At 48.7% G+C, this 14,093-nt stretch overlaps 1 protein-coding gene across 1 annotated transcript in view; it reads right to left on the bottom strand.

The window, feature by feature from the left end:
* SLC4A11 (solute carrier family 4, sodium borate transporter, member 11) overlaps positions 1-14,093 on the bottom strand; it is a gene marked incomplete at its 5' end in the record, with an annotated part of 170,768 nt that overhangs the window by 31,436 nt on the left and 125,239 nt on the right. The window contains 4 exons of the mRNA XM_015406518.1: positions 892-998; positions 1,900-2,098; positions 9,815-9,888; positions 12,341-12,473. Coding sequence (XP_015262004.1) covers positions 892-998; positions 1,900-2,098; positions 9,815-9,888; positions 12,341-12,473 — 513 coding nt within the window. The remainder of the gene's footprint in view (positions 1-891; positions 999-1,899; positions 2,099-9,814; positions 9,889-12,340; positions 12,474-14,093) is intronic.

Below are 14,093 nucleotides of genomic sequence, written 5' to 3'. Positions count from 1 at the left end.
AAAAACCCCAGGCATTCCTTAATCCGTTTTCATTCATTTCCTCCCAGTTTCACAAACACATCATCACAAACGTGATGTGGTTCCTGTCCCTTTCTCCCTTCCTGATGTGGAAACGGTGATCTGTTTGGCCAACGGGGACCTTGTGCGATTGTTAGATTTCCTTACAGCCTCCAATAAATTTCTCCCAGATGCTCCGGACCATTCACACATTTTAATTAGGAAAATATACAAGAGGCAGCGAGAGGCAGAGGTCAAAGACATCACCGCCGCACCTGCAGTTTCGCCGACAACCCTTCCTGCCCCCCCCTGGTAATTGCGCGGCCCGTTTTGTTCCACGCCAGAAGAACAGAAGCAATCGAACTTCTCGCAAAACGGGAGAGACATTTTAATTACATTAAAGTCAGATTTATGGAGTGGGATAACCCACAGGGACAAAACGGATGCTGTTGATACCATCTCAGTTGATTAGTGGTTTTTGTCCGTGTGTGCATGAATTAACACTGATTGTGAACTCAGGGCAGTAATTAAGCAGGCAAGACCAGAGAAGCAGATGGGATCCTGGTTTTTGGGAAGACCCTGGGAACGATTATTTGGGGGCAGTGTTCCCTCTAAGCCGAGTTAGTGTGAACGCGCTCAAGGTTTTTTAGCCTCCAGCTCACAGATTTTTTCTTTTGCTCGGGAAGGAGGGCTCCAGAGCAAACTGATTTATGCAGCAGCCAAATCGCTCGCTCACAACTTTAATGCCGGTAGCTCACAAAGTAGAATTTTTGTTCACAAGACTCCACAGCTTAGAGGGAACATTGATTTGGGGTTGGCTCGTTTTGAGAACCCTGCAGTCTCAGCAACTGTTAATTGCCTAATGAATGACGAAGAGCAAAGAGGCCGACTTACTTTCTATTTCCTTGAAGAAATAGGATCCCACGACGGAGAAGATGAGGACCGAGATGGGCAAGGCACAGTCCGACAGGATCTCGCGGACTCTGGAGTGCAGGTAGGGGCTGTAACGATTTCAGAAGCACTCTGTCAGGGCAAACATGTAGAGCTACACCATTCTAGACTCTTTGAATTCAGGAACCGGGTACTTAAAGGGGTCTTTCGCGCACACCAAGTGGTTAAGTGCGCGGACTCTAATCTGGGAGAACCGGGTTTGATTCCCCACTCCTCCGCTTGCATCTGGCTGGATGACCTTGGCCAAGCCGTAGTTCTGACAAGAGCTGTTCTTGAAAAAAGAGCAGTTTCTGTCAGAACTCTTCCAGCCCTGCCTGCCTCACAGCCTATCTGTTGTGGGGAGGGGAAGGGAAAGGAGTTTGTAAGCCGCTCTGAGACTCCTTCGGGTAGTGAAGGGCGGGGTATCAATCCAATCTCTTCTTCTTCAGTCACAAGTTGTCTCACAGCTGTTCTCTCAAGAGAAGTTCCTGTCAGAGCTCTCTCAGCCCCACCAACCTCACAGGGTGTCTGTTGTGGGGAGGGGAAGGGAAGGGAGATTGTAAGCTGCTCTAAGACTCCTTCGGGTAGTGAAGGGCGGGGTATAAATCCAATCTCTTCTTCTTCAGTCACAAGTTGTCTCACAGCTGTTCTCTCAAGAGAAGTTCCTGTCAGAGCTCTCTCAGCCCCACCGACCTCACAGGGTGTCTGTTGTGGGGAGGGGAAGGGAAAGGAGATTGTAAGCCGCTCTAAGACTCCTTCGGGTAGTGAAGGGCGGGGTATAAATCCAATCTCTTCTTCAAATACTTTTGGGAAGAGGCGGGTGGGGTGGGGGCTTTAAGGAGCGAGGGGCCCTTTAGGGAATAGTCCCAATAGCTACGGGGTAGCTTTTAACTGACCCCCCCCCACCATAAGCTGCTTTGGGGACAATATCCAGAGCGGCAGGTGGTAAACTGCCTAATCCGCGCCGCCTACCTTTTCTTGAACTGGTAGAGCGTGTGGCCGAGCCAGAGGGTGCCCAGCGTCAGCATGAGGCTGAGGACGGCCGTCTCGCGCCCGTGGTGGATGGCGGCAGGGTGGACGTCGGTCTGGTTCCCTGATACCGAGTGGTCCATCGACGAATTCGATAAGGTCGTGGCGTTGGCACTGACGTCCAAATAATACTTTTCAAAAACTGGGGGGGGGGAGGGAAGAGGGGGGTGAGACAATGAAGAACTTGCAAAAAGACGTTGTTGACACCTGTTCTCTCTGGGGCTCCGTTCGGTTTTCTTCCACGCAGCAGCCCGGTCCTCACCAGTGTTCCCTCTAAGCTGAGTTAGTGTGAGCTAGCTCACCGTTTTTTAGCCTCCGGCTCACACATTTTTGTCTCAGCTCAGGAAGGAGGGGCTCCAGAGCAAACTGATTTGTGCAGCAGCCAAACTGCTCCCTCACCACTTTAATGCCAGTAACTCACAAAGTAGAATTTTTGCTCACAGGACTCCACAGCTTAGAGGGAGTCTAACCAATGCTCCCTCTAAGGTGTGGAGTCTTGTGAGCAGAAATCCTGCTTTGGGAGCGACCGGCATTGAAGTTGTGAGCGAGCGGTTTGGCTGCTGCATCAATTAGTTTGCTCTGGGCTAAGACAAAAATGTGCGAGCCGGAGGCTAAAAAAGGGTGAGCTGGCTCACACTAACTCAGCTTAGAGGGAACACTGGGACTCCCCGATCTTTTTGAGCCTGCAGGCACCTTTGGAATTCGGACAAAATGGCCGCCGCAACTTCCCTTCAGTCACACAGTTAAGATCCGTGCGCTGTGGAGGCAGCTCATATCTAAGTAACGTTATAAAAAAAATCTGAGCAGTCAATCAAATCTCCGGGGGCCAATTAGAAGCCTGGATGGGCTATGACCCACCCACTTTCTAAAACTCTCAGTGGGTGCCCCATGCTGGGGAAGAGAGTGTTGACCAACGCTCCCTCTAAGCTGTGGAGTCTTGTGAGCAAAGATTCCGCGTTGTGAACTACTGGCATTAAAGTTGTGAGTGAGCCATTTGGCTACTGCATCAATCAGTTTGCTCTGGAGCCCTCCTTCCTGAGCGGAGACAGAAATGGAGGCGCCGGAGGCTAAGAAACTGTGAGCTAGCTCACACTAACTCAGCTTAGAGGGAACACTGACTCCTAACCACCTTGACTTGGGAGTAAGTCCGACTGACACCCAGCAAGCCGGGACTTGCCCTGAAACCTAGACAAGAATGGCACTGCAGGATGCAAAGTCAAAGTCAAATACCTTTTATTGGCATACAATATTAAAATAAACATTTCCCCAGTATTAATACAATCCTGTAGACATTATAAAATGGATAATCGTGGTAAACCATTCCGAGGATATGCCAGGCCTATAACATACCTCAAGTTGTCACAATAGATTTGACCATACAGAAGATAGCTGAGTCGTACAATAAATTGAAATCTAAACTTATAAACTTGAGGGTTTTTTTTAAATTATAAATTAAGAATCATTCATATGCTCAGAGTCATTCTTCCATTTTATAAAACCATGAGGAAACTTAGCGGTCAGTTCAATGACCTCCGGGTCTCGTGAGGCAAGGAGATAATGTACCTTGTTTCTATCCGGTTGGCCTACTACCAACCTAAGGGGGGCTTCTATAAATTCCACTCGAATGTCATTTAACAATTTACAGTGTAAGAGTACGTGCTCAACCGTTTCTATTTCTCTTCTATTACATCCACAAAACCTGACTGAATAAGGGATTTTCTTATATCTCCCCTCAAGAATAGCGGAGGGGAGAACGTTAAAACGGGCCAACAGATAAGCTCTACACATCTGCGGTGAAGTCAGGCAGAAAAGGTAATATGGTAGAACACCAGAAAGGGGATAGGCCCATCTTACTGGGGAGCACCTTCCGGAGGCCCGCTACCGACTCACTCCTACTGCAGCTGCCATAAGTTTGAAGAGGACTCCAACGCCCCTACCCTTCTGCCTCAGCCCACAGGCACCATGGTGTATGCGAACACTTCCCCTGGTGCCCAATGCTCCCTCTCATCTGCAGAGTTTTGAGAGCAAAGATTCTTCTCTGTGAGCTACGGACATTAAAGTTGTGAGCGAGGGATTTGGCTGCTGCATCAATCAGTTTGCTCTGGAGCCCCTCCTTCCTGACCTGAGACAGAAATGTGTGAGCCAGAGGCTAAGAAACTGTGAGCTAGCTCGCACCAGCTCAGCTTAGAGGGAACACAGCTGGTGCCTGCCAAGTGCTTTTTGAAGAAGATTTTTTTTAACAAATAAATTGATTATAGAGCTCATTAAGAAGAAGAGGAAGAGGAGGAGGAGGAGAAGAAGGAGGAGGAGGAGATTGGATTTATACACTGTCCTTCACTACCTGAAGAGTGGCTTACAATCTCCTTCCCCTCCCCACAACAGACACCCTGTGAGGTAGGTGGGGCCGAGAGAGCTCTTTCGAGGAGGACTTCTGAGAGAACTGTGGCTTGCCCAAGGTCACACCAGCAGCTACGTGCAAAGGAGCGGGGAATCAAACCCGGTTCTCCCAAATTAGAGTCTGCGATCCAAACCACTACACCAAACTGGGACCTATTGGCCACTGGAGATTCTATTGGCTGAGTGGATTTTAAAAAAACAACAACACTGCTTTGGCAGCAGCTGCCACCACAGTAGGATTTTCATGGCGTGACTGAAGGTAAGCTGCGGCAGCCATTTTGTGGCTGGCTCCACCTCTTACAGCAGCCATTTTGTGGTAGCGCCCACCGCATGGTGTCGGAGTTCCAAAAAATGTCCCCAGCAATGCTCCCGCTAAGCTGTGGAGTCTTGTGAGCAAAAATTCTACTTTGTGAGCTACCAGCATTAACGTTGTGGGCAAGCGATTTGGCTGCTGCACAAAATAGTTGGCTCTGGAGCCCTCCTTCCTGAGCGAAGACAAAAATGTGTGAGCCAGAGGCTAAAAAACTGTGAGCCGGCTCACACTAACTCAGCTTAGAGGGAACACTGGTCCCCAGGTTCAAAGAGGCGTCAGGCGGGCCTCCCTGCCGATCCTGGCAAGTCCCCCCTCCCCTGTGGAATGCCCGGAGGGACCTGGCGATCCTAACAGGAGCCCCAAACCGAGGGCGCCCCGCACCTGCTATTCGCCACTGAAATTTATTTATTTATTTATTATTTTTGATTTATAACCCGCCTTTCCTGCGCAGGAAATTTACACTGCGTAATCTGCCTCAAGTCTCAGGGAGCAGAGGACCACAGAGGAAATAAACACATTTGAAACAACGGCAATGGTGATTTTAAGGTTGGCCCTCCCAACGCAGGCCGAAACGTTTTAAGCCTCACGTGTCGGGAGGCTGGCTCTGGGCTGGGAAATATATAGAGATTTTGGGGGGTGGAGCCTGGGGAGGGCGGGGTTTGGGGAGGGGCCTCAGCAATACCATAGAGTCCGCCCTCCAACACAGCCATTTTCTCTAGGGGAACTGATCTCTATTGTCTGGTGACCCGGCCCCACCCATGTCTTAGCAGCATTTGGCGGGCACCAGGAAAGGTGTCGACAGACCCCATCGTGCCCACGGGCACCACGTCGGGGGCCCCAGATCTACAGGAATGCATACATTTTTATTTAGTTGTTGGTTTGTTTGATTTATATCCCGCCCTTCCCACCAAGGTGGGCTCAGGGCGCCTTACATAAAATGCACATATAAATACAATTGAAAACACCCACAAGCAATCAGTATCTATTTTCGAAAGTGCCGGAAACAATTAAAGTGCAGAGCAGAGATTCCTAAATCCACCGCACCACTACTTAGGTGTTGGTCCTGGTGGTATTCTCAAATTGGCTCAAATTTGATCGAGTAGGTAGTACCCTGTTTCCCCGAAAATAAGACCTACCCAAAATATAAGCCCTAGCAGGATTTCTATGCATTTGTGGTATAAGCCCTAGTGTGTCTTCTTGAGAAAAAATAAATATAAGACAGTGTCTTATTTTCGGGGAAACACGGTAGAGACATCACCCTGCCAACAAAAGTCCGCATGGTCAAAGCAATGGTATTCCCAGTAGTCATGTATGGCTGCGAGAGTTGGACTATAAGGAAGGCCGAGCGCCGAAGAATAGATTCTTTTGAACTATGGTGCTGGAGAAGACTCTTGAGAGTCCCGTGGACTGCAAGGAGATCAAATCAGTCAACCCTAAAAGAAATCAACCCTGACTGTTCCCTGGAAGGCCAGATAATGAAACTGAAGCTCAAATACTTTGGCCACCCAATGAGAAGGGAGCACTCACTGGAGAAGAAGACCCTGATGCTGGGAAAGATTGAAGGTCAAAGAAGAGGGGGACGGCAAAGGATGAGATGGTTAGGCAGTGTCATAGATGCAACCAACATGAAGTTGATCCAACTTCAGAGGACGGCGGAAGACAGGAGGGCCTGGCGAGATCTTGTCCATGGGGTTGCAAAGAGTCGGACTCGACTGTGCGACTGAACAACAACAAGTTTATGCAGCGCAACAGACTGAGGGTGGTTACAGGGAAGGAAGAAAGCCATCCATTCCCAAAGCAGCAGTGATTAGGGAAGATGCTAAGGAAAGAAACACCTGTGGCAACTGACTGTTTGACTGTGGCAACAGGAACAGTTCCCTGTCAGTTTAACTATCCTCTGAACCTCTTCCCCTGAGTCTGAACTCTTCAAAACACTCTTATATGCCATCTTATAACAACTAACTATTTATTATGTAGCACTTTATAAATTATGGAGCTGCAGTGGCTCAAGTGGTTAAGATGCTGAACTGCAGGCTGTGGAAGGTCGGCAGTTCAGCAGTTCGAGACCCGAGTGTGCCGCATGACGGAGTGAGCTCCCGTCTCTAGTCCCAGCTCCTGCCAACCTAGCAGTTCGAAAGCAAGAAATTGCAAGTAGATAAATAGGTACCACTTCGGTGGGAAGGTAACAGCGTTCCGTGCGCCTCGGTGTTTAGTCATGCCGGCCACATGACCACGGAAACGTCTTCGGACAGTGCTGGCTCTTCGGTTTGGAAACGGAGATGAGCACCGCAACCCTAGAGTCGACTGGCTTTCGAGCAAGGGAACCTTTACCTTTACGTTATAAATTATGAATTATTTTTGGTTTTATCAAGACGACCGACAGCTACCTAGCGATCCTACGGCCCGGATTTAGTGCTGACAGTTCAGCTGCCGCCGATTTAGTAATTCGGGTGGCTGCAGAACCAGAAGAGCAGCTGCCCGAATCCCTTTGCTCAAACGCATTTGAAAGAGAGAGCCCTGTAAATCCCGCAGGCAGCAGCGTCCCCTAACTAAGGCAGGCCCCGACTGGGGGGGCGGGGTCATCTGAGTCCCCACTTGATCCCCCGCGCTTTCCTTGTTTGCTCCAGCTGCCGTTTCCTCTAAAGTGCAGAAGTCAAGATCAAACGGGAGTGCCGCTGAGGTGGCTTGGACCGCGGCTTTGGAAAACAAAAGTGTCATTCATCTGCTGAAAAGAATGTGCGGCCTGAACTCCCCCACCCACCCAATCACCGGGCGATAGCACCCCCTCCCTCCCTCTTTTCCTGCGTAGCTGGCCGGTGCGACCCGGGCTTTCGGAATTCGGAGAAACGTTCGGCTGATCATCCCTTTGGAAGGAAACGGGACCATCTGCAGGGACGGAAAAGAGCACACACACCCCTCTCCAAAGTCACAGTTCGAGCTACTGAGCTGCAAAAATAATTCGGCAGGGAAGAGCTGAGCCAAGTGATTTGAGTGCGCTTCTGTGGACGCGATGGGGGGAAAACAGAAGGGCAAAGCGTGTGCTTATTACTATCGTTGTTGTTGTTATTATTCCGGCAAGCGTTTTAATAGCCCACACTGATCGTTCTAGCACTTTAGAACAGATGGCTGCCACGCATAAACTGTAATTTTAATTCTAATAAGTTATATTTGGATATTTTACTGATTGTATTCTTTTAGAGATTGTATTAATTCTTATACTGGTTTTTAAACTATTGTAAGCCGCCCTAAGCCGCCTCGGTGGGAGGGCGGGGTAAAAGTCCAATAAATAAATAAATAATAATAATAATAATAATTATTATTATTATTATTAATAATAATAATAGGTAAATTAGGAACCATTAGTCTTCGCTGTTATGAGAACGTCATGGATACTGTTTAGGCGGTACCTTCTACTACAACGCCAAATTCTCCACTTGAGTACCAAACAATCCACATCAGCTGTCTCTAAAGATCTCGGTGCGAAGAAGAAGAGAGGAGAGGAGATTGGATTTATACCCTGCCGCTCACTACCCAAAGGAGTCTCAGAGCGGCTTCCAATCTCCTTCCTTTCCTCTCCCCACAACAGACACCCTGTGAGCAGTGTTCCCTCTAAGCTGAGTTAGTGTGAGCTAACTCACAGTTTTTTAGCCTCCGGCTCACACATTTTTATCTCAGTTCTGGAAGCAGGGCTCCAGAGCAAATGAATTTATGCAGCAGCCAAATCGCTCATGCACAATTTGAATGCCAGGAGCTCACAAAGTAGAATTTTTGCTCACAAGACTCCACAGCTTAGCGGGAGCATTGCCTGTGAGGCTGGTGGGGCTGAGAGCTCTTTCAAGGACTGCTCTTGAGAGAACATAAGAACATAAGAGCCAGTTTGGTGTAGTGGTTAAGTGTGCGGACTCTAATCTGGGAGAACCGGGTTTGATTCCCCGCTCCTCCACTTGCACCTGCTGATGTGACCTTGGATCAGTCACAAGTTCTCTCAGAGGACAGCGGAAGACAGGAGGGCCTGGCGGGAGCTGGTCCATGGGGTCGCGAAGAGTCGGACTCGACTGTGCGACTGAACAACAACAACAAATAAATCAGTTTGCTCTGGAGCCACCCTTCCTGAGCGAAGGGAAAAATGTGTGAGCCGGAGGCTAAAAAACTGTGAGCTAGCTCACACTAACTCAGCTTAGAGGGAACACTGGACTCTGCTTCACTCTAAGGCAGCTTCATGTGGGTGCCAGCCAATCCCCAGGGGTGTTACCGGACAGCAAGCTGCCTGGCGTGCCTCTGGTTGGCATGCGGGCTGTGGTTTACGTGCAGATACTGACACTCCATGCAACGTTTCTTGAAAAATGTGCAAAGGACGGTGTCCTTTGGATACAGGCCCCAGCTGTGTGGAAACTGCTTGGGCACGATGTACTCCTGTCAAGGCGGGGTCTCGTGCGTGAATTATGCAGTCGTGCATGCAGGGCTAACAGCGGAGGTGTTTCTGCTGAGTCCCTATCTAATGGGAACGGGAAGATTCATGCAAATGACTCTGCTCACACGATTGTGTCATTCCCTTTCCATTACTCCCTGTTCTGAAATCAGGCAGCCTTCAGGAAGAAGGAGAAGGAGGAGAAGAAGAGGAGGAGGAGGAGGAGGAGGCGGAGGAGGAGGATGAGAAGAAGCGGAGGAGATTGGATTTATACCCCGCCCTTCACTCGGAGTCTCAGAGTGGCTCACAATCTCCTTTCCTGTCCCCCTCCCCACAACAGTCAACCTGTGAGGTAGGTGGGGCTGATACAGCTCTCCTGAGAACTGCCCTTGAGAGAACAGCTGTGAAATAACTTGCGACTGACCCAAAGTCACCCAGCTGGGTGCACGTGGAAGAGTGGGGCATCAAACCCGGTTCTCCCAGAGTAGAGTCCGTGCACTTAACCACTACACCAAACGGGCTCTCGGAGAAGGTGGAACAACAGAGACGCCTAACCTGTGTCACCTGCAACTCAGCCTTTGACAGCCAAGCGTGTTGGAGGGACTAAAGTCCCTCTGTCCCAAAGCCTTCGCATGCCACCTTCTATAGGCACAGCCTTTGCACAGAAAAGAAATCAAATACTGCAACTGTTTTGAATAGGAAACTGTAAAGAGGCATTTCAGCTTTGCCAGGTGACTTACTTTTAACGATGCCTTTCACCGCATCGAGCACAAACGTGACGGATATAAAAAGCGCAATTATTTCTTCTGTGGACCTGCAAAGAAATCCATATTCATTATTGCTGTCAGCTCCAAGCTCTGAGTTGTCTCAACATTCTGGATACATAAAATGCACAGAAAACGATGAAAGGGAGGGCCCCCATCCGCGGCACAGAAGACCTCGATGGGCAGACCCACGGAGGTGCAAACTGTAAGTTAACAGAGGATTTACACCAAACATCGGAATACAGTCATCAAGAGATATTAGACAACCGGTCAACAGACAAAACACTGCCATTCCCTTTCTTCCGCAGAAGGGCGTTTGCGTTTATTTATTTATATCCTGATTTTGCTTCTCAGCTGGGACTCAAAAGGGATCACAACACTGTCCTCCCCCTCCTCCATTTCCTCACAACAACCCTGTGAAGTAGGCCGGGCCCAGAGTTTGTGACGGGCCCAGTGAGCTTCCATGGTAGAAATGGTGCTGGGGCATGATTCAGAGATCATGGTCAACCAGTTGGTGGCCCGCTCCCTCAAAGACTTCTGCTGCAAACTTCTCTTCAAACCAGGATTAATCCAGATTTTAGAATTCTACTTGGGGGGGGGGGGACAGCAAACCATTTTTGACCATTTGGGAAGAAGAAGAAGAGGAGGAGGAGGAGGAGGAGGAGGAGGAAGAGGAGATTGGATTTATACCCCACCCTTCACTCAGAGTCTCAGAGCGGCTTACAAACTCCGTTCCCTTCCCCTCCCCACAACAGACACCCTGGGAGGTAGGTGGGGCTGAGAGAGCTCTTTCCAGAACTGCACATTCAAGGACAGCTCTTGTCAGAACTATGGCTTGCCCAAGGTCATCCAGCAGCTGCAAATGCAGGAGTGGGGAATCAAACCCGGTTCTCCCAGATTAGAGTCCGCACACTTAACCACTACATCAAACTGACAAACGACGGTTTGCTATCGAAGTGCTAAATTTTTAGTGCTGTGTGCCATGGTAGAGAGGAGTGAATGAACCAGCTAGAAGGTTCCCCAAGATTCTCCACGTGATAACAAAGGAAAAAAGGGGGGTTGTAATTTGGCTTGCGTGATGCCACCGTCCTCAAACGCAATTTGTTTTTAGGTAGGAACTCATTGGGAATCATCTATGAAATTACTTGGCTTTCTCCACTGCATACCAGACATGGAAAAGTTAATCACCACCCTTTCAACTGCAGTTTCTATGTCCTTTCTATAAAAAGGCCTCCAGAACTGGACACTAAGGGTGTGCAAAAAAGGAAGAAGAAAAAAGGCATTTTTCTGAATCCGAAAAATATCGGTATTTCCCAATATCCGGGACTGCCAAATTTATTCAGCTCCATTATACCCTAGGGGGACTGTCCCCATAGGGTATAATGGAGAAGGGATTTAAACGTTAAATGCTTGCTCTGTTCACTCGCCGAGTCGTTCCGCAAGCATTTAAAGAGACCGCAGTCTCTTTAAATACCTTCTAGCTGCACCTGAATAAAAGCCAATTAATATCAGCCTTTATTCAGACTGGGCTATTTTGGTAACCGAATGGCTGAACAAATACATGAAAAATACCTGTAGTATTTATTCGGCTCGGTATATACTGAGTGCACACCCCTACTGGACACAACATTCCCAATGGGGTCTGACCAATGCAGTACTATCACATCTGATGTCCTAGACACTATGTGCCTGTTAATACAGATCTGCATGAGCAAGCAAAGAAGAGAAGAAGAAGAGATTGGATTTATACCCCGCCCTTCACTTGGAGTCAATTCTGACTGTTTCCTGGAAGGCCAGAGACTGCAGCTGAAGCTCAAATACTCTGGCCACCAAATGAGAAGAGAGCGCTCACTGGAGAAGCCCCTGATGCTGGGAAAGATTAAAGGTTGAAGAAGAAGGAAGAAGGAAGAAGGAGGAGGAGGCAGAAGAAAGAGGAAGAAGAAGAGAAGGAGGAGGAGATTGGATTTATCCTCCGCCCTTCACCACCCAAAGGGGTCTCAGAGCGGCTTACAACCTCCTTTCCCTTCCCCTCCCCACAACAGACACCCTGCGAGGTAGGTGGGGCCAAGAGAGCACTTTCGAGGACTGCTCATGAGAGAACAGCTCTGACAGAACTATGGCTTGCCCAAGGTCATCCAGCAGCTGCAAGTGGAGGAGTGGGGAATCCCAGATTAGACGCCACGCACTTAACCACGACACGAAACTGGCTCTCAGACCCTACCTCACAAAAGCTTCTGTCGGCCATAAGCGTATTAAATCATTAAGGTGCTGACGGATGTTTGATCATTCTGCCTGAAGCGGCTTAACGGTGGCGACCCTTCAGAACCCTCGGATTGTGCGCCAAACCCGACCATCTCCCTGCTCCCGGGCACATGGCCCCAAACCTATCTGCCCAGGCTGTGATGTGTTGAGAGGCCATCAAGTTTCCACTTTATGGCTGCTCAAGGAATTGCAAAAAAAAAGGGGGGGGGAGGGAAGGGAAAACAAAATAGGTAACGTTACCTTTTAAAGAGCTTCATGAGAAGACTGCAATTGAAGAGGGAGTAAAGCAAGAGGAAGAAACTATTCCAGAGGCCGATGCAGGCGTAGAACGCACCGAAATCCAGCTGGTAGTCGTCACAGATTCCTTGGATCACTGAAAGCAAATGACCAGATTTCACTTTATTCAATTAAAGCCGTCATTAGCTGCCCTTTCTTCCTTATGCAGCTCGAGGCAGCTGATGACACAAATAAAATACACAAAACGGCGCACATAAAAAATACGCAAGGTCAAAATTTAAAATCACAATTTTGGACTCTCGAGAGCCCCTTGGACTGCAAGGAGATCGAATCAGTCCATCCAAAAAGAAATCAACCCTGACTGTTCCCCTGGAAGGCCAGAGACTGAAGCTGAAGCTCAAATACTTTGGCCACCAAATGAGAAGGGAGCACTCACTGGAGAAGAAGACCCTGATGCTGGGAAAGTGTTGGGTGTTACAAGTTAAAACACTTTTCAGTATTTACTGGGTTAATGATGTTTGTTAAGTCACATGTTTGTTTGTATCCAATCTGTTTTAGACAATTAGAAAGTCCGGCAATTTCAAAGCTAGTTTGTCGTTCTGATTGGAGACCAAAGTGCCAAGTATTAGCATTTTATGGCTTCTCTTCCCGTCTTGTGGTTCTTTGATCTGAGCAAGAAGAAGAAGCCTCTCTTCTGCCATGTTCAGTCTAGCTGTAAGGATGTAGGCATATTAGCTCTTTTTATTTTACATTCCGTGTACCTTTTCCCCATGCTAGGCTGTAGTAAACGTTTATTCTTTTAAACACACCATGGACTCTGCCTCTTTAATACTCTGCTGATTCACTTTAAAATTAAGAATACCTAACAGAAAGACTGAAGGTGAAAAGTAGAAGGGGACGGCAAAGGATGAGATGGTCGGACAGTGTTATCAAGGCAACAAACACGAAGTTGAGCAAACTCCAGAGGATGGCAGAGGACAGGAGGGCCTGGCGTGAGGTGGTCCAGGGGGCTGCGGAGAGCCGGACTCGGCTGCGCGACCGAACAACAACAAAAATCAAGCGCCGTCCTAAATAAAACCGTCCTCCGCTGCCTCCTGGAGACTGAAAGCGAGGGGACTGGAGACTGAAAGCAAGGGGGCCGGGCGCACCGCACTGGGGAGGTTGTGGGGCTGCCAATAGAAAGGCCCCGTCTCATGTACCCATCAAACAAACTACTTTGATGGATGGGACAGTCGGGAGAACCTCTCTCTGTGTTCTTAATTCCCCCGGGGCAGGAACACATGGGAGAAGACGGTCCGTCAGAGACCTTAATCCCAAGGCAGGTATTTATTTATTTATTTATTTATTTGGATGTCTACTCTGCTCTCCCCGCCACAGCAGGCTCAGGGCGGCTCACATAATAAAAGCACAATAACAATAAGGTAAAGGAGAGACGACGACTGAGGGGTGACATGATTGAGGTTTATAAGATTATGCATGGGAAAGAGCAGGTAGAGAAAGAGGTACTTTTCTCCCTTTCTCACAATACAAGAACTTGTGGGCACTCCATGAAATTGCTGAGCAGTCGGGTTAGAACGGATAAAAGGAAGTACTTCTTCACCCAAAGAGTGATTCACACATGGAATTCACTGCCACAGGAAGTGGTGGCGGCTACAAGCATGGACGGCTTCAAAAGGGAATTAGATAAGCACAAGAGGGGGACCCGCGATACTCGCGGGGGTGGGGAGAAGAGCTCCGTCTCCTCTCCCCCCCGCTC

This window comes from Gekko japonicus, unplaced genomic scaffold (genome assembly GCF_001447785.1).
Source record: "Gekko japonicus isolate JY-2015 unplaced genomic scaffold, Gekko_japonicus_V1.1 scaffold1774, whole genome shotgun sequence".
Classification (NCBI taxonomy): domain Eukaryota; kingdom Metazoa; phylum Chordata; class Lepidosauria; order Squamata; family Gekkonidae; genus Gekko; species Gekko japonicus.
The sequence above is the reverse complement of the archived record's forward strand: the minus strand, read 5'-3'. Positions and strand labels throughout refer to the sequence as shown.